Here is a 21,509-nt window from a genome sequence, read left to right as displayed (position 1 = left end):
CGGAGACCACGGCTCGCACCCTGTAATAGAGAAGCCGCCTCACCCTGAGGGCATCATTATATCCCCAACGTCCCTGGTCCTTCTCCTGTAAAACAGAGTTACGAGACGAGGCGTATCCTACACTGTGTGAATTAACTCAATAAAAATACAGATATGGAAAGTGAATGGAAAGCTAGAGTCCACTTTTTTTGACCTTTACAACGACAGCCGTGAAAGAGAAGAAGAGGCTTTCAAACTTCCCAAATCCATACAGGATTTTAAAAATAGACATTTTAGTTCAATATGAAAAACAGTACGAGTGAAAGCTACTGATTCTATTTTACAAAAAAAAAAAAAAACCTTGATATAATTAAATACATATTTTTGCCAACCAGAGAGTCAGTGAATTTGGCTAAAACCACCTGAAGTTTATACTATGAATATTTGCTTTACTTAGCATATACAAGACTATTTTATCCTACAAACATTTAACAGGATCTAAGCATTTAAGGCTTCCGGATAATGGAAACGTAAATAAAATATAGTTTCACCCATTGAGAAGCCCTCAGTCTAGCACTGCAAATATTATGTATTTAACAAAGAGGTATTTCAATCTGTTCATCCTTAGAACAGGGAATTCTGCTTCAATGCAGAAGATATAAATGGGTCCATTAAGCACTATTCAAGAATTGGGGCTGCAGTGAAGGACATAAGAGAAACAGTTAAAAAAAAAAGTTTCCCCACTAGTAAAAAGTGAGCACCCCTCTTCAAATCAACAAAGTAATAATAAGGCAATGTTTAAGATTAGGGGCCTTTAAGTTATTTTTTTTTCCTGTAAGAAAGACTAGATTAGACATATGAGAGACAGATGATAGACAGACAGACAGACAGACAGACAGACAGACAGACTGATACAGATGGTGATGCAGGTACTGACTCATATGTTACCTCAGGCGCGTGTATATGTATAACTAAATGAATAATTCTCCATAATTTCACTACATTAATTCTGCCTTCAATCATCTCTTTCTGGCCAGGAATGCCTTGTTATCCATCCAAATCCCACCTGACCTGAAATCCACCTCCACCATAACATCTATAATCAGCATCACTAACTCCCCCGGCACTGAATCAGAACAAATGCACAGGCCTGTGAATTTTTAATTGAACTGCGAGAAAGGGTTGCAGAGGGGAAAAAGTGACCCGAATCAACAGCAGAATGAAGAAATGAGCTTTCAGAGGAGGCCAGCAGTGAAGGATGAAACCGTGGTGTGGACTGAGCTCCTGGGACAGTGTCTACGCTGGTTCTCCCCTTCCTGACACCACACACTCCTGTCCCGCCGTATCCTCACCACGAAGTGTCAGTGCCGCAGCACAGCGCTCCTGCCCTCTGGACCAGCGAGAGAAATACCAGCTCCTGTTCTCAAAAGCATGATGGCATTCACAGCTCTGGCCCTTCATCAATGCCTAGAAACAACAACTTTTGCTCATATGTTGTATTTTTCAGAGAGCTTCTCTCCTCTTGTTATTACTTGTCTTTTCTATAAATTGTATTTTTAAAAAGCAGTTCAAAATATATACCTTTACAAAGCTGAGTATCTTTTTAAATGAGCCCCGAGTAAAATTCAAAGAAAAAATCCGTCTGATTTCCAAATGAATATGTTTAGGAAAAAGATCTGGTCATCAATATTTATTTTCTGTAAGAAAAGAGCATAAAAATTGGCTCATAAATATGCTTAGATCCAGGAAAGAAAAAAAAATCCCCCAACACCTGTGTTCATTTAGGAATGAATTCTGATCACTAAGAAAAGGAAGACAGTCTGAAAGGGAAAATGGCAAACTCCTGGTGATTTATCAAGACACCTTCCTGCCTGCTGAACGATGATTAAGCTCTACGCTGTTGAAAAATAGGCCAATGTTCAGAAATGTCCTGATGGGTCTCATTAAAATATCCCCACGCAATTGTCCAGCAAGGTCACAGAATCAAATATCCATACATGGGTAAATCTATGAGTAAAGAGGAAAAATCCTGTTTAGGGCATTCATAGGCACTTCTCTTTAAAGTGTTATCTCTACCAAACAAACATTTCCAGGGGTTAAAAATGTCTCACCTGCAGAGTAGCCAATTCACGTCGCCTACTTAGGCTAACAAAGGGGGACCAGCGGGTGGAAAAGTGGGCTTCTCTGTGTTGTTTTTATTGTGAGGTCTTTAAGCAGGCTGGACAATCACTTTTGGGTCAGAACTTCTGCTAAAATGATCTTCCCCAAATATATGAGGTTGCTTTCCCTTTTTTGAACACCGCCTGCTACACATAGGCGTGACCCACCAAGTCTGCGCAGTCTAGCCCCTTGATGATGAGGGAAAAATAAAAAGAAACAGACATAAAAGCTCAACCTGGACGGGGAAAACAGCGAAAGAAGAAAGGGTCAGAGAAAGTTACAGCCCAGAGTGAATAATCATAATGGAAGCCGGAAGACTTGGAGGAGCTCAGAGCTAATGAAAAAAACAAGAACACAGGGTGGGGGGAGAGAAGGATGCGAAAGCCAGCTGGAAGGAGAGAAAGCAAGGGACAGGGGAGCCAACAGCAAACCCAAGGACAGAGAGTATCGGAGATTGAAGAGAACAGGAAATTTATTGGAAACCAAGTTGTTTTTCCTTTTGTATCCAATGCAATTCTCGTCCAGGCAGAACTCTAGTCTCACCCTCAAAGAGGACAGAAGGGAAGTCGAAACTCATAGGAGTCTTTCGTGGGCTGGAGCCAGGAGCTCTGGAAAGACAGACCAGAGGAAACGTGAGCAGACAGCAGACCCTCTGACGGCAGATACAGGGAGAAGCGGATACAGCATCGCCCAGCACAGCGTTTCCCAAAATTAGGTGAAATGAAAGCAGTGAGAGGGGGTTCCAACTCAGAGATACTGAATCTGGATTTCCACCCCATTTAATGAACACTTCAGTTGATTCGTATCACCAGAAAAGTCAGGAAGCGCTGGTACGGTGGTGAAAACTGGGGATTCTGGAAATCTAGCAGCCCAAATTCAATTCCTAGATCATGAGCTACTGACCACAAACAAGATCTTTAACATCTCTGCATCCCAGTTACTATCTCTATAAAATGGATTATTACAGGGACTGAGTGAGTTCCTGCAGTTAAGGCAGTTAGGCAGTGCCTAATCCATACTGTGAACCAGGAATGAATCAAGGCAAAGCAAAAGATAAGATTATAAAGAAAAGGTTAACAAAAAGAAGAAAATATATTTACCAACTTCATGCTCATAAAAGTTGAAAGATCGGAAATAATCTTACATCCACAGATATAAAATATTATAAAGAAACTATGCATTAATCATTCATTGGTTCATTCATTCAACAAATTTGATTGAACCATGTCATACATAAAGAGGAAGTAAATAGTATATTGTTTCTCTAAAGCCAGATTCTGAAGTCAAGCATAAGATTAATTTTTATGTATTAAAAAATATCTTCTTTATCTTTCACAATTTGTACTTACAGTGAAAGCCACTGTAAGTCAGTTTTTCCATAAAATATTACTTTTTCGTGAAGCAGCCAATCTTTTTATTCATCTTTTGAACTTCAAAGTGTTACTTTATACAAACTTCCAGCTATAAGATGACTAAGTTCTAGGAACCCAATGTACAGCATAGTGATTAATTTATACTACAGTTAATAATATTATATTATATGCTTGAAAGTTGCTAACAGAGCAGATCTGAAATGTTCTCACAACCAAAAAGAAATGGTAATTATGTGATGTGATGCAGATGTTAGCCAAAGCTACGGTGGTAATCATTTTGCAATATATGGGTGTATGAAACCAGTATGCCTTAAACTTATGCAATGTTACACGTCAATTATAACTCAATAAAGCTGGAAAAATAAATACATGAAGTGTTACTCTCAACAGTTTGCCTATTACCTGGAATGTAACCACTTCAAAAGCTTTGTAATATGGTAAATGAATATACTTTTACAATTCAAATTATACTGCAAATTTAGTGTTTTAAAATATTTTCCTTGTTATGTTGTTAATCTTTCAACTAGCTTGTTCAAGACAAATGTCTCACTGAGAACCAGAAAATCTGGTCCAAATATTAATGAAAAACACTCGTTCGATAGTCTTAGGGGTTGCCAAAGTAGGGTGTACTTCAGGGGCCAATCGACTAAACAGAAGAAAAACAGAAAGTGGTGTGTCCAACATTCGGCATGACTCTTCCTCTTGAGTCACTGGCCAACTCTGTATCATCAGGTGAGAAGCCAGAACGAGGATCAGCTCCTCCAGGAGCCTGAGAGGTTGGGGAGGGAATGTTCTGAGTTCAAATCCTTTAGTTAGGACCCCTGAAGGGTGACAAAAGGAAAAGTAAGAGTGACGAGAAGAGACAAGCCCACACAAAGGAAGCAGGTCCAGCCTCAAATCAGCTAAACATCTGATTGACGTAAAGTAAGCCACTGTTACACTGACTCCCTGCTGGAAGCAAAGATAATCAATCCTTCCTGCATCTCTAGAGTGGCTATCATCAAGATGACAAGAAATGACACGTGGGGGTGAGCGTGGAGCAAAAAGGGAACCCTTGTGCCCTGTCGATGGGAATTTTAAATTGGTGCAACCACTATGGAAAACAGTATGGAGGTTCCTCAAAAAATCAGAAATAAAACTTTCCTATGATTCAGCAATTCTACTTCTAACTATTTATCCAAAGGAAAGGATATCACTGTCTTGGATGGATATGTGCACCCCATGTTCACAGCAGCACTATTTACAATAGCTGAGATATGAAAACAACCTAAATGTCCATTGACAGATGGCTGGATAAAGAAAATGTGGTGTATGGGTGTATGTCTACACAAAGGCATGGTATCCAGCCACAAAAAGGAGGAGATCCTGACATCTGCTATCTGATGGACCCTGAGGGCATTACGCTTAGCAAAATAATTCAGACAGAGAAAAACAAACGCTGTATAATCTCACTGATGCGTGGAATCTTAAAAAATCTCAACTTATAGAACAGACTGGTGGTTGACAGAGGCAGGATGTAGAGGGTGGGCTAACTGGGAGCAAAAAAGGTCATCCTTTCTGGAGAAGGACAGTATCACTCAGAGCTTCAAATTATGTCTACAGTATTTTCATGTCAGGGGTCTAAACTAAACTGAAAAATTAGTAAGCATTCCAAGGCAAGATCATGAAAGAGACCCCCTGGAGATCTGAATATTGGAGTTATCAAACATGGGACATAAAATAACTGATAAATATGCAAGAATTCTTGATAAGATGGAGAACTGTGGCAGAGACCTAAAAATTGGTTTTTAAAAACACACAGAAATGCATCAATTAAAAAATATAACTAAAATGTAAAACTCAAATTAAATTAGCAGCAAGTTAGACAAAGCTAAAGAGGGAACTGAGAAACAGAATACAGACGAGAAAAAAATTCAGACTGAACAGGGGAAGAAAAGATTTTAAAAATGAGTCTAAGAAACAGGGCACAAAGAATGTTCTAAGAATCTTCAAATTATCGGTCCAAGACAGGAAGGAGGGTGAGGGTAAAAATAATTAATTAATCAATTAATAAAAAAAAATGGAAGTGATATTTGAAGAGAACTGGTTGAAAATTTTCCAAAACACATGGAAGCCAACAGTCATCAAGTCACAGATGGAAGTAGTGCTATGAACCATTAGCAGATAGAAAGTCACCTCCAGACACGTCACAGTCACACTGTTGGAAAAGAGGAAGGAAAGATAAATTATCAGCGAAGAACCAAAAATAAAACTAACAGCCGACTTCTCTCTGGTTTATCTCCGATTTCCACTGTCTTCCTTGAGAAACCTGCATTTTGCACTGCTGTTACGCCATTGTGCCATAACATATTCACTTTACGGAATATATATTTATACTCAAAATTCATTATATTTATGCACATCATGTGGGTCTATACATAAGCATAATTTCAAGCAAAGAAAAACTGGAAGAAATTATCACCACCAGATTTTTACTAAAGAAAATATTAGAGCAAATACTTCTAGTTGAAGGGAAGTCATTGCAGATGAAAGAAGGGAGGTGAAGAAAGTACTGAAGAGCTAAGGAAAAGGGAAATAGGTAAATAAATATGAATGTATAGTGACTGTATAAATATATATTACAAATATACCATATAATGAATTAACATGTACAACAAAAACAATGTAAAAAGCAGAAGGCAGTAAAAGGAGTTAAATTACCACATTTTTAATAAGTTGCAATGTACTAATTTATATACTGTTTTAATAAGTCAAGGTGGTAGGTTGACATCTTATAGGTAGCAACAACTGCACTGTAAAAACAGTGTATAATTAACAAGCTAATGAAGGGGAAAATAATATAATAATAACAATAAAATTACAGAATTTCAAAAGAAGTTATAGGAGAAAAGGAGGGAAAAAGGGAAGGGCAAGGACCAAAGAACAGCTGAGGCAAAGAGAAAACAGCGGATAGTAGCTTGGTCCCTTTCTGAAAATTCCTCCCCACTCATCCTAAGGTATTCAGTAAATGTATTAACAGCTGCAGAGATCCAAACTGTAAAGTACACAGTCACTTTAACCTCTTCGTTGAATTTGAGCAAACATATTACACATCCAGGTTAAATTCAAGAGACATGTTAGTTGGGATCATCATTTTTCCAAGCAAATGGAACTTCAAGGATCAGGATAGAAGGCAAAATGACTATAAATTTAATCTCACGCAATCTACAATTTTGTTTTTCAGATCTAATAGGTTTCAAATGTTGTTTATGACAGAATCGAGATCTTTGGGGATTTTACTGTCGTGATGGCGTATCCATCCACGAAGAGGTTCAGCCACTGCTTTAACAGCACTTGGTCACCAAAGAAGGGCTACTTCACAAGGAACGTCAATTTTAATAAAAACGTTCAGACCAATCAGTTAAGCCAACTTCATCATATTCATTTCAACAGTGACAAACAGACGAAATAAAACTGGCCCTAAGAGACAGCTTAAATCACAGAAGGATCAATTTTAACCTCCTACTCTATTAAGGAAATCTTCCGCAAAACCAATATCATTAGCAAAAAAAGAAATACAGAACTAAAGAATTTAATTAGCAGAGCTGTGATAGTAAAAGCCTTTCACTCACATTGACCCACAATATATTTGGTAATAAAATGTTAAACTTCAAACGTGTGTATTTGTACTTACACACACGTGCATGCACAATACTAAATTTTATCTTAATAATAAACTGGGGCAGAAAAAGGTCTAGATTTTAAATCTCACATTGTCTGGCACAAGATTCTTTTTAAATAGACCATCCTGTCTGTCCCAACTGCAACACAATGATTTCAAATCTTAGGGGTGCTGCCATGATTCCCTCTGCTAGATTGAACATATGGTTAAGCCCAGCTCATCTCTCAACAGCCTCTAGAATCCATTTTCAACTCTCTTCCCCATCAAAGTATGACTAGGTTCCATGCGCTAAACAGGCAAGACACAAGCAGTCATAATATCCATCTACCAGCCGTAAGACCAAATTGATTGACAGCTGTCTTAATACTCATCACCTTGGCCACTCACATGACAAATAGCACTGGACTACCATGTGCCAATCATTGTTTTGGACTCTGAAAAGTGCTAAGGATTCCACCGTCCTCATAAACCTGAGATGCTTATGGCCTAGAGGGGTAAACATTCAGTCATTTCTTCCTTTAACAAGCATTTATTGGCCATTAAACACCAATCAGACATTTTGGTCCTTGCTGAGAATCCTATGGCGGCATTTTGTCTTGCTGTTATGATGCCTGGGGTCAGGTAGGAAATTAAACACAAAATGGTCGTGAAAATAAATATATATTCATATTATACATCATGAAGAGTGTACTGTGCAATAGGAGATAACAGGGAATGTTATCTTGAGAGTCTGGGAAAGATCTCACAAGAAAGCAACATTGGAATTGAGATCTCAAGGTTCGTTGGTTGAAAAGAATCTTCCCAGCAAAGAGAAAAAACAAGTAAAGACCCATGTTTCCAGAGGAAAGATGGTCAGAAAACTCAAAGAAGGGCACTGTGGCAAGAGCAAGAGAGCGGAGCTGAAGGTGATGCTGCAGAGAAATGCGATGAAGACGTGATGTGAGGCTTCCCAGAATACATCAGAAATTTTGCTGGCTATCCACTCTGAAAAGCAGTGAGAATTCCCCAAAGGTTGTGAAACAGGAGAACAGCATGATGCTACTTGAAACAGAGGACATCTCCCAAGTAGCTGTAGAAACAGTGGGTTGAAGGTTTGCAAGAGTCTAGTAGTTTATTTGAGAGAATGCCGTTTTAAAATTGACAGCAATTTACAATGCTAAGTCAGTTTCCAGTGCACAGCCTAATAGTTCAATCATCCATCTACATTCATAGATTTGTTTTCATATTCTTTTTCATTATGGGTTACTACAAGATACTGACTGTAGTTCTCTGTGCTATATATAATAGAACCTTGTTGTTTATAAACTGACTCTACTTCAATTAAAAAAATAATCCAGGTGCCCTTTTTGGCAGAAATTGGCAAGCTGACCCTGGATTAATATGGAAATGCAAGTGACCCAGAGGAGCCCAAGCCCTCTAGAAAAAGAACAAAGTTGGAAAACTCACATTTCCTGTTGGAAACAATCCAATTATCAATAGCGGAATGGCTAAACAAAATGTAGTCGATCCATGAAATAGAGTATTATTCAGCCACAAAAAGGAATGAAGTGTTGATACCTGCTACAACACGGACGAATCTTGAAAACATGCTTAATAAAAAGCCAGACACAAAATATATATATAAAATCAAATAAAATATAATAAAACTGAAAGCAGCAGTAAAGTTGGAAAACCAGATGGAGCTGAGAAAAATTCAAGACGTAATACCGCAGGACTTTGTGATACTTGGGATATGGGGGAAGGAAGGAGAGGAATTTTGGGTTTGCGCTTCCCGGACTGAATGAACTGTGCTGGCATTCCCTGTGACAGGAAATCCTCGACACAGTCTGGGGTTGGCAAGGGGAGACCATGAATCCAATTTTGCAGATACTGAGCTTGAATTGCTTTTGAGATATCCAAATAATGATGTCTGGTGAGCAGCTGAACATGAGGACTGGAAGTTAAGAGACAGATGTGAACACACATCTGGAAGACATGGGTCCACAAATGGTCAGGGAAACGGTGAGTGTGGATAAAAGAGTCATGAGGGATCTGAATATTTACCAGACATTTACAGGCCACCGAGCCAGTCCAGTTCCAGCCTGAAGAAACAGAGAGGCAGGGCTTAGGGAGTAAGGGTGTGTTAAACAGAAACCAAGGAGGGGTGTACTTAGAGCAGGGGGGCTGCAGAAATGGCTCCTCTCTTTACAATACACCCAACAGGAATGTGGGTTCACTGTGACAAGGGGCACCAAACTTGGGGATTTCCTACGAACCCATACCCTACATGTGTCTCCCTGCACCTCTGCATGCCTGCTGGCCAGGACCAGTGGGACAGGGCTCAGTACTGGAAGAAAAGCCACAGTATTTAGTGGGGTAATTTGCCACCTAGTGCTTGTCTGGTCCGTGCGTGGGTGGGCCATGAGCAGTCTTACAGACATAAAGGCTTTAAACCTCTTTTCAAGGGAAGAAAGAAGATTCCACAGGCCATTCTGGAGGACAGAAGATTTGTAGAGCCAAGAAAAGACTTTGCATGACATTATAATGGCAGACATCTATGTAACTTTTGTCCAAACTAAGGTGAACTGTGGACTTTGGTGACTATGATGTGTCAATGGAGGCTCATCTTTAGTTTAAAAAAATGACCACTCTGGTAAATAAAAATAACAATTGCGCACATACGTGTATGTAGGGGTGGGTATATGGGAAATTTCTGTACCTTCCTGTCAATTTTGTTGGAAATCTAAAACTGCTCCCCAAAAAAGTCTTAAAATTAAAAACAGGAACACTCAGTGTTAGGGTAGACATTTTGGGCAAGACTTTGGTTTTCAGTTATATATATATATACACACACATATATATATATACACACACACACACACACATATATACATATTTTATGTGTGTGCTTATTGGGTTGTGATGTAAAATGTATTTTTTAGGTCAAAAAAGTTTGCAGGCAACTATAGTTAAGTTACCCTGGCAAATAAAAGCACAAATTAACCTAAAAAAAAAAAAAAAGAAGAAGAAGGAGGAGGAGGAGGGGGAGAAGAAGAAGAAAAAGCCAAGGAATGAGATAACTCCAAAGAGTGAAGTATCAGGTGTCAATGCTGCTGTGAATTCAAGGACAGGAATTAAAACATTACAATTCAACACCATTGGAACTAAAACACACTTATGCATAAAAGGCCATGAGAGCACAGAAAAAAGGCTAGTAGTAACTCTGGAAGGAGAAAAGAATTGGGCAAAAGAAGTGATATTCACCTGTGTCTAAGGAATGAAATAGGAGTTTCCCAGGTAAATAGTCCAGGTTTTAAAAGGCAATACTTAGAGAAAGTATAATGATTTCTCCAAAAAGGAACAAAAAGGGCGTTCATTAGGCTGATGAATGTCCGAAGGTCCTATTCCTCATATTTCTGGATCCGTCATGCTAGTCATTTTCAATTACCCTGCTTCCACATCCAAACAGGGCAAAGTCGACATCCTCACCTGGCAGCCCAGCCTCTACCACTGTCCCCAAAATCCATGGCATAAGAACATGGGGGTGGGGAAAGAAATATTAACACAGCAACAAAGCCATACAGAGTCTCGGACTTGGGGGCTGAGAGGTAAGGATTCCCGATTATGCAGCAGAATGAATATGGAAATTAAAAGAAAAGTTATGATACCAAGATCAAATCAGAAGGCAGGAAATTTGAAGACAAGTGAACATAGAAGATGTTAAAGAATAATTTGCCTTTTCTTATATTGTCAGCAACAGGCTTTAAGTCAGATAATCACAGCCATCTTTGAAGTTACAAGGAGCCAAGCAACTTTTAAAGAAGCCACAAATGCTCGACTTCAATTTGTAGAACTAAGATTACAATTTCACCTATTGACACCCTGAATTGAAAATACACTAACTGTAAAACTACAGGAAACTGGATACCTAACATTAGAATCGTTGATTTAAAGTCACAAGGTTAAATTATGCTTACCTACTAAAATAATACAATTAATACAAGTTATCACTTTGTTCATGATTGCATCAGGAAAAAACATTTTTGCACCCAGCAAATTCAAAACAAAAATGGCTAAACCCTCATAGTGTCCCTCGCTTTGCCCTTGTTTTAACACTCACTTAACAATTATCACTGTTATTGGAATCTTTGTGAATCTTTACATTTTAAACTCTTTAAAAAGAAGAGTAATTTCTTTATTATGATGTTGTCTTGATTTACCCGCCATTTCTGGTTGAGAACGCGTTAAACCGCAAGTATGTGGATCTTATTACCTTAACTAATAGTTGTCTTACAATGGGTTTTCAGGAATCATATAGGAAGAAATTTGGGTCTGGAATCTCTGTTATCTACCATTTTTTTCCCCAGCTTGGTCAAGTGTGTTGCAGCATAAATACATAACAGATAATTAATGACCTAATGGGTGATTTCATCCTGCCTTGTTTCCCTAATCTAGTGTTGGCTTTGTTCCTTTTTCTGCCTCACACTTTGACAAAATTGTCCTCTTCGTCACACAAGAATAAGGATGGGAACTGAAAATAAAGGGACTATCCTGCGAGGAGTGCTGGATATTTTATCATGCAGCCCTTCCAAGGGAAAAACAGAGAAGGTACGGCTTCCCTCGGGCGACCTGCAAATGGCCAAGGTAGGCGTTTCAGTGCATCTGCTCTGCAAGTTCACAGCACAGAGGTGATGGGAACCCTTCTGAGGGGTGAGGCCTGACAGGACAGAAACGCCTCAGGAAGGGCCCTGGGGTGGGAGGGGTCACAGCACTGGGAGAGGAGGCCCGGCGGTGACGGGGAGAGGCCGGCCGTTGGTGGGCGAGAGGGTGGGCACCCCCTGGGCGCGAGGTGGTACCTGCGCGGGGTCGAGCGCCCCTGCCACTGAATCGCCGATCCAGAGATGCTCCCGGAGAAGCTGCTGGTAGCTGAGGCAGTGCTTCACCGCGGACGGTACGTTCCCCATGGCGGGGCCCGGGGCTGCAGCCGGCGACAGGGAGGAGCGGGGAGGAGAGGGACACGGGGCGCGCGCGCGCTGCGGTCCTGCGCCGGCCTCCCGGCGCGCCTAGCCCGGACCCCGCTCTGCGCACTGCGGCTGCGCGAGCGGCGGGGCGCCCCGGAGGCACCTGCGCGGATGCGCAGCCCCGGGAACCCGGCGGGGAGGCGCGCGCGCCCCGAGAAAGGATGTTCCGGGCGCGGCGCCTTCCCCGCACGGCGGTCGGCACGCACGGCTGATCGCGTCTGCGCGCGCCCCTCTTAGACTTCTCACCTGGATCAGAGCGCCCCGGGGGCGAAAGGGTTAAGTCTAAATAAAAGGAAGAGGGCCTGTGTTTTCCTGTCGTGGACAGTTTGCTCATTCCCAGCTACCGCCTTTCCTGCTCAGTGTTGGTTGCGTGGAACTCACTTGAGTTTATGCTTCCTGAACAACAAGCTTGATTTTTAAATAGTATGAGGCAGGTTGCAAGGTTTAAAACACGTATATACACCAGTCTAATAAAGAAAATCCAGAAGGTGGTAAATTAGGGGAGATAGCACACATGGTGAATCAGTAAATTGTCAGTAAGTGGGTACCTCAGGTTAAGCACGGAAATGGAATTAAGTTGCTTAAAGAGACACATGGCGCAAAATTACTGAAGTCATAAGGGCTCAAGTCATTCCAGCTGAAAATTGTAAACACATCCTTATGTCATCAGAATAGGACTAGTCTTGGATGGGGACGGGTTGGGAAGATGGTCCTAGAACAAACCACCTCCCCGCCTCCCGCCCTTCACAAGCACACCTGCAGCCATCCCACTGACCCATTCAAGCAGTCTTCAGCACCTGCAACTGAACACGCAGTCATCAAGAAAAGCCTTGTACTTAATCTAAAAAAAAGATATAAATGAACTCATTTACAAAACAAAAAGACTCACAGATTACAGAAAACAAACTTATCATTACCTAAGAGGAAAGGAGGAAGGATAAATGAGGAGTTTGAGATTAGCAGATACAAACTACTATATATAAAATAGATAAATGACAAGATCCTTATTGTACAGCACAGGGAACTACATTCCCTAACCTATTATGAAAAAGACTATGTATGTATCTATAACTGAATCCCTACACTGTACATGAGAAAGTAACACAACATTGTAAATCAACTATATTTCAATTAAAAATAACACTCTCAGGGCAAGTGATTAAAGGCCCTCGACCTGTCTCATCTAAGTCAGATGTGTCTACAGCACCCTTGACATGCGGCTAATTCAAACTGAGATGTGCTGTAGGTGTGAAAAAACTACCAGGCTTCAAAGATTTAGTACCAAAGAGAATATAAAATATTTCATTAATCGTATTTTATATTGATTGCATGTTAATAATCATCTTTAGATATATGGGGTTAAATAAAACATACTATTCAAAATTAAAAAAAAAAGGAGTAGCCCTGTGCAGCCACATGTGCATGGCTAGGGTACTTGTCAGCCAGACTGGTTGCTGCAGCAAATATAAATTAGGAGCTGACTGATGCCTACATGGTTGCACTACCAGATGAAAGAGTTTTAAACTACCTTGTAAAACATAGTATAAACACACTTAGAAGGAATTTAATACCCAGAATAAACAAAGCATCATTAATAACTTGTGAGGATGGTGAGACTTCCACAGAAATAAAGCCATTAAAAGACAGGAAAAAGTAAAGAATGGGAGAGATGATGTGGGTCCTCAGTGGAGCAGCACTGGAAAGGCAGAGAGGATGGGGGATCTTAGACCTCTTAGATCAAGGATGCTTTACATGGAGGACAGGATCTCAGCTGCGAAAGTGAGGTCATGGAACAATTGGAAGCCTTTAAACCTCTCTAATGCACCCAAACTTCTGGTTATTCTTTATCTGAATATGACTGTTTCATAGTTAGATAGATAGATAGATAGATAGATAGATAGATCAATCTTGATATAGATATATATGGCTAAATCTCTGTTATAAGTTGTTCTCAGCAGAACTCTGCTGTTAATTGTTTCTCCATCACAGTTGGAACACAGCATAGAGGCTGCATCGATGCCCAGGACCACTGTTCCCTCTCCCTTTTCTAATTCTATAACAGGGAACTTGGTATCTGAGAGAATTTAAAGGGACCCAATTTGCAAAATGGTAATTTAACAAGGGAACTTTTATCATGGAGTCAGTCGTTCAAAACTTGAATAAGTCTTGACAGCTAATATTGCAGTCTAAACTTTTGGAGAATGTGACCTCTGAGGTAAGCTAAATATTGTCTGATCCTCTGCTACTAAGACAAAGAACACTTAGAAATAAACCTTACTGCTTAATAGCTTTCTAAATGGGGAAGGTCTTTCAATCCCCAGTACCTCCATTAAATGAATAAATAAGCCTAATTAACTCCTCCCACAAAAAAAATCATATCTCAATTACTTAACCATAGTAATACAGTTTTTTTAACAGAGAAGCCTTATAAACATGAAAATATTTTTTAAAGAAAGAAAATTTCACATCTCAATTAGTCCGCCATGGTAATATAGTCTTTTAACAGAGAAACCTTATTAACATGAAAATAATTAGTACAGTTTTATTTTAATGCATTTCATATAGAAAGTTCTATAATCTCAAAAAGTTAAACTATGATTCCTATAAATACCAAAACCATTAGCAATAGTGCCCATAAAAGGACCGTCTTAAGAACGTTTCATCTCCTAAATAAAAAAGAATGAAAATAGGTGTGCTTTTCGCTGGACGGTAGTTTGATGTTAAAGCTAATTATGGATACTTAAAATGTATAAATCCAAAAAAGCTTCAAATTAGAAGTGTGAACCATTAGTACTTGTGTACATATTTCCTGTTTTAATGATAAAGATGAAAATTCTCAATGCATACCCCTCTTGGTGCAAATCTAAGAGGCTCTAGGTGAAGCGAGAACTGATGCAGCACGCCCCTGCGCCAGCCATCAGCTCTCTGTCCCCACGCGCCACCAAGGAAATCCGGGCTCCGTCAGAACAGCCAAGGGATCGCTTGTTAGAAATCAAAAAGCTTGCGGCATATCCTGATGTGCACCCAGTATCACTTCCAGGGCATCCTTGGACTCAGCTGTTTCTATGTCACTGCATCTCAATCATTCAAATAAAAGAAGATACCAAAATTCATTGCACACTCAAAGGAACTGCATTGCCTGTTTTCGCTGGTGAATTTAAGTCATTTTTATGTTTCATGCCAGAACGTTCAAGTTTACTTGCCTCTCCTTAATTATCCTGGACTCCCTTCTCCTCCTTAGCCTCTTATCCCAAATCTGATCTGTCAACCAGAGATGTTAGTTACCATCCGGGAACCACCCATCGTCGCTCTCTCTTCTAGGGACCTCTTTCTGCTCTCCTCCTCTTGGAAAGGCACCACCCCAGTGCAGTGGGGAAAATCTAAGTGCTGGTTAACTATCCGGGATGGGAGGAGCCTGGTTCCACCAGTTACCAACCAAGTGACCTTCAGCAAGTTCGTTAGCCTGCGTTTCTTTTCCATAAGGGGGCAATGATAAAAAGTTCCTACCTGCCAAAGCTGCTGCAAAGATTAAACGAGCCAGAATAAAGTACTCAACACATAGTCCCTGACACATATTAGACACCCAGTTAATGCTATTGTTTCTACTGTAGCCTGGTTTTTGGTTTTATTTCGCATTCACAAATCTACACTATACTGCCTGAGAAATTTTTGAAAATACATATCTGGTCAATACTTCTAAGCTTAACATTCTTAGAGATTTCCCACAACTTTTGCAGACAAGTTGTTTCCTGAAATGATACTTAGCTTTTTTTCTTGGTGAGACTCTTAGTTACCTTTCCAACCTCACCTCCTGCTCATTTTCTAAACACATTCTTCACTCCAGAAATATCAAATTATGTGTAATTCCCCGAGGTTCAGGCTTTCCCATGCTGTTCTATGATTCTAATCTCTTTCTTTGTTTATAGACACTTCGGGAAATACAGAAGATGCATAAAGGTGTCAATGAAGTCACCCACCATTCTAATGCTAGAAATATTTTAATATATTTTCTTTTAGAGAATAAAAAGAAATTAGTATTTTCCTATCCATGCTACTCTGCTCTTTTTATTTAACATTGATCTAAATTCTTTAAAACTATGATACTAATGACAATGCAATATTACCATATACGTATATAGAAGTCATTTTTCAATAATCTTATGAAGTGTAGCCTTTTAGTTATTTTTGAAAGGGAGATGGGCCGCTAGACTGTGATCTAGGGAATGTTTGTGTAAATATTTACCTAATTAATTTTCCAAAATTAACATGGCAGTGGAAATCTTCCACTACAGTTGTACATCTGCCAATTTCTATTTCTATTTTTAACCAAGTTTTGCTTTATTTATACAGTTATTTCCTTGGTTGGTGATTTGCTTGCATAAGCTTATCTTTGGTGAAAGTTTTTTGGTTTGGGTTTTTTTTGTTTGTTTGTTTGTTTGTTATTGGGGGGTAGTTCTATGGGAATCTTGTCTGGATAATTGGAATACCCCTGAAGAATGGTTTTACGTTTGCTTGGCCAGAATTTCTAGTGAATTTAGTCTGACAGCTCTAGGATTTATTTTTTTGTTAACATCTTCGCTTGGGGTACCATAAGCTATTACGAATCTGGAAAATAAAACCATGCACAAGGTAACTTGGCTTCAGTTTTCTTGCAGAGATTTAATTTCTCACTCACAGACTCGGGTGAACTTTTTCCATTTCTCATTCATGGAACCGCCTTTGGGGCCCCAGTGGCCCATGATCTTGGCTCACTGCACTCCCTACCCTCAGAGGGCAATTGATTTAGAAGGAACTTCCCATGTGATTAAAGCCGCGGTCTCTGATTATCAGGACCTGTAAGCTCTTGTGAGCCTCTTGGCAGTATTACCCCCCTGGGTATGTCCTTGATGACAGTGTGTGAGGGGAGGGAGAGGTAGATTTCACCGCAGTGGAGTCCTCCATATTTATCAGAATTCTTGAAAAGTTTTCTGGGATTATAATGTTTCCACGTATTTTTCAATACATTCTGGAATTCCTCTAGCCTTTAAGAAAGTAAAGGTAGAAACCAAGTGATCCTGAACTGAACCAAGAACATTCAATTTAACTCAGAGAGCCTGAGACTCTTACAATATAGTTCTGACATCTTGATTAATTAACAAGAGAGAAAACTAGAGCAAAGTCACAGATTCGCGTCCTTCTCCTTACCCCTTGCCCATATAAAATGACAGCAATAAATTACAGAGTCGTTCATGGCTTATCTCCTAAGCAAAGCCTCACAAAAACAGTGGCAAGTTCCCAGGAGAGAAGGGCCAGTTAAAAGAGGTAATCCTGTGAGTCCCTTTGGTCTCAAACACAGCCATTTAAGGGTTTATAAAATGCCAGGATGGATAGAATCAGAAGCAAGTGAAAAACCCAAAACTATAATAGTCATAACTGGCAAACTGGCGTGTAGCCACGGTACCTACTGGGCAGGGAACAGAAACACGTATGGTGAGTCTCCAACGCTGATGCCATAGAACTTTGGCAAGAATCATGAGCGTAATGTGCTCCAGACTTAAACAATAAAAAAGAAAGAATGAAAACAACTTGGTTACTGATACTCGAATGGTACCTAAGGGGGAGGAAAGCTTTCATCATCTCAGTGTTACTGCTGAAAAATTTGGATAACTTCTCACATATGTTATGTCTGGCTGATCTAAATTGATGGGAAGGATAACAGCGTGTTTAAAAACATTCTTGGCATTTGGTCCCAAAAATCAAAGTTCTGCTAGCAATAGCCTTGTTCTGAAATAGAGCATTCTTTTGAGAATAAGTAATGAGCTGTATTTTACCAAAGTAGCACCCCACCCCAGGTGATGGATACCTGGCATAAGTTACAGAAATCAGAACAAAGCTGCAAACCACATTTCCCCAGATGTAGGCGACTATTTACGCTTTCACGAATTCAAAAGGATCCAAAAGTTTTAAGTCTAGCAACTACATTGTAAAATAAAAGATACAGACATGAACTGTTTGTTAACTGTTATTAGTTCAATAGATGGCTGCAGCGCACAGAATTTTTGCCAATAGATAATGTGTCTTTTTATTACACAACCTTCAGACTCAGACCCTGTTTGAAAAATGTTTTTATCAATCAGTTGATACATTTTGATGGAGTATAGTGAATGTGACCTTAACAGGTAAATTTTATTAACTCCTATCCGTGGGATGTATCAGCCTTTGACTCTGTATCAAGTAGTGTTGAATGAACAGCAAGTCAACGTCGATTGCAAATACAAAGCACTTGGCATTTTGTTTTGCATGTAGTAGGTGATCAATTAATCTTAGTTTCCTATCATTTTCCTTTTTACAAATCAAATCAGTTCACTGTTAAGAATGGATATATTATGTTGCCTCAGTTAGAGGGATCTGTCAAACTCAAATGTAATGACCTTTATAGAGCATTATTTCAATTTACTAAAGAAATTTTGGGGGGGGGTTGTTATTTAATACTCAATAGCTGATGGGAAAATAAAAATGAACAAGTACATATGTCTTCTAGACGTTAAAGATCTCACGTTCCAGTGGCAAAAACTGGAAGAAACGAACTAATTATAAATATTAGATGCCACAGATCTATCTTGGTCAGAAAGTGTAAGATAAGAAAACATTATTTATAGAATTTGCATATTCTTCAAATTTTTATTGAGTAATTAACTGCATAGTGAATATAGGACATTGTAAGACCATGGGGAAAGTAATGAATGATAAAGAAGGCAGGCTTTAACACACACAAAAAATTCTAATTTAAGAGTGAAATATGATGCTGTTCAAATATGTACACCAGAGAAGCATGTTGATAAGGGCCAAGTGATCATATGAGTTGCGAACCATAGAAGAGAAGGGAGTAGACTCCACGTTTAGTTTGGGGCACAAGAGAAGACATGAGGAAGGGGCCACACTTGGGTGGGTTGGCCAAACCCAGCCTACATGATGGCGTAAGTCTTAATGTTGTGATTAATCAGCATTATTTGCAGCATTTTGGAAATGTTTTTTGGGCCTTTAAACTTCTCCTTCACCAGATTAGAATAACTTAAATTAGAATTTCTCAACCTCAGTCCTACTAGTATTTGGGGCCTGATGAGTCTTGGTTGGGGGTCGGGGGGCTGCCCTGTGCAGTGTAGGAATTTTAGCAGAATCCCTGGCCTCTGCTGTCTAGGTGCCAGTAGTCTTCCCCAAGCTGTGACAACCAAAATTATCTCCAGACACTGCCAAATGTCCCCTGGGAGGCACAAGTCACCAGCGGTTGAAATGACGAGGATGTTGATAACGTGACCTTATCATGGGCCAGGAGCTCGTCTAAGTACTTTAAGTGCATATTATCTAATTCACAAGAAAGATTCCGAGATTCCCACGTTACCGATGAGACAGTCTGAGCACAGAGAATTTAACTAAGTCATTTAGCATCACATGGCTAGTTAGGAAGACAGCTGGGATTCCAACTCAAACAGTCTAACTTCGGAGTCTGATTGTTAAATTGTCAGATTACAGCTGCTTTGCTGAAATCACACAAGATAGAATGAAATCCATCAAAATCATGGATCATTTGGGGTTTAAGTTCTTTTCCCTTATTTGAAACATTTAAACTTTAGAAAAGGAGGCATTCAGAATCTCTCCAGATAAGTAAGTTTCCTCATTCCCTTAGTCCTGTTCACTGAGCTGTTGAAATTCTATCAAAGACCAGATTTCCAGGCATAGAGATATAGGAGTCAGGAGTTAGATTCCTGAGATCGCATCCTGACAAAATCCTAGTCATGAGAATAAGACCCATGAATAGCATAAGTTGCTTGCATATTTTACTAGTTTATAATCATCATTCAAATAGCGAGGATCCATTTATTTTTATTATAATTAATTTAGGAGAAAATGGTTAAAATTAGTTTGTAGCATTGATCCTATTCCCTTAGCATTCAAATATCAGTTTTATCTTATTTATTTATAGTATTTGTACTACAAATAATAGTCAGCAAAAATTGAATTTCTTTTTCCACCCCTCCATCTGAACTGTGTCTGTTAGAAACACTATTTTTTTACCTGAAATAAAAACTATCCTACAGCACAATTTATAAAAGTTTTGCTTTTGTGTCTTCACAAAATGTGATTCCTTTGTTGCTCTAAAACCTTCTTTTAATTTATTTCAGGCTGATGATAAATTGTTAAAAGGAATTTAGTACAGTATCCAATCTACTCAAGCACAATTAATTTATATAATATTAAATACATGGTATATAGTATCTCCTTTCAAGCTTCTAGAAAAGTTGATTGAAATAATAATAATGGCCTATACTTAGACTTCCGCTTATTGATTGCTTTCTATGTGCCATGCATGCACTGTCTTAACAGTTTTTCGTATGTCAACTCATTTATTCCTCATAACAAGCCCTGAAGGTACTTTTACTGTTTCTATTTTAGTGAAAACTCAAAACCACAGAGAGATTAAAGATCTTGATGAAAATCACATAGCTAGGAAATTATTTAGTTGGTTTATAAACCCAAGTACTTTGGCACCAAAACTGTCTTGGTATCACTTACATATACTGCCCTTGTGAAGTGGTGGAATTATCACCACATATATTATTCATCTTTGTAGTATGTAGATGGAGGCATTAAATGAGAAAATCTATCTTATCTGACACAGTAGGAAAGATGTACTTGGTCACTTAAATTTTGTACCACCTATGTAATTCTTGGCAACCAAGAGTAAGACTTACGAAGAAGCGAATTAATAGTTATAAAAATGGTTTTGAATCCAGTGAGTCTAAATTATTACTTAGACAGCTAATTTCTCTTCATTCTTGCTTTCTCACTAGCTCAAATCTCTGGTGCCCCAAGCCTTTCACAGCATCTGTGACAATAAGACCAATTTTCCCAGTTTGCCTGGTTCGGTTCCTGGGTTATGCTTGTCCTGGTGCCCCTTACTATTTAGAATTCCCTGAACTTATTTAATAATTGTGTTAAAATTAGCCAGAGTGAGTTACGTCAACCTCCTCCTCTGTTCCAAGTGTCTTCCTTAACCTCACCTCACAGCGTGTGAGACATTTGTTCCGAGACGGGCGTTCTCACTTTAACACGTGGTTAAATCTGTAAGATGACCGGCCACAAGCCTTTATTTGATCTTTTCCAGATGCAACAGATAACTGAGATATCTCCCTTTCAAGGACAGCATGCAGGGTGCCAGCTGATAAAGTAAAATGTGCTTTGTGAGAAGCAGCTGTGGACCGCGAATCCTCTCTGGTCTTGGATGACGATGTGGAGAGAAGAAATCTACCGACCTGCCCCTGGGGGTCCCTTAGTCTTACCGGCTAGTTCGTTGTCCCA

General features: G+C 39.4%; 1 protein-coding gene and 1 non-coding gene across 5 annotated transcripts in view; one reads left to right on the top strand and one right to left on the bottom strand.

Annotated features, from left to right (window-relative positions):
* HMGCLL1 (3-hydroxy-3-methylglutaryl-CoA lyase like 1) overlaps window positions 1–21,509 on the bottom strand; it is a 126,291-nt gene extending 104,782 nt beyond the window's left edge. For 2 of the 4 annotated variants that reach the window (XM_072944786.1, XM_072944784.1), the window contains exon 1: window positions 12,009–12,216. In XM_072944786.1, the coding sequence (XP_072800887.1) occupies window positions 12,009–12,116 (108 nt within the window). In that variant the 5' untranslated portion in view covers window positions 12,117–12,216. Of the gene's footprint in view, window positions 1–12,008; window positions 12,217–21,490 lie in introns of those variants that run through there. The other 2 variants (XM_072944787.1, XM_006211524.4) reach the window with 2 other exon arrangements.
* Window positions 9,314–9,443, top strand: LOC116284767 (small nucleolar RNA SNORA11). The gene has a single exon (XR_004194431.1). It is a non-coding gene; the product is annotated as a small nucleolar RNA SNORA11 (small nucleolar RNA).

The sequence above is a fragment of the Vicugna pacos genome, chromosome 20 (assembly GCF_048564905.1).
Source record: "Vicugna pacos chromosome 20, VicPac4, whole genome shotgun sequence".
NCBI classification, from domain to species: Eukaryota; Metazoa; Chordata; class Mammalia; order Artiodactyla; family Camelidae; genus Vicugna; species Vicugna pacos.
This window is presented reverse-complemented; position numbering and strand designations above follow the sequence as displayed.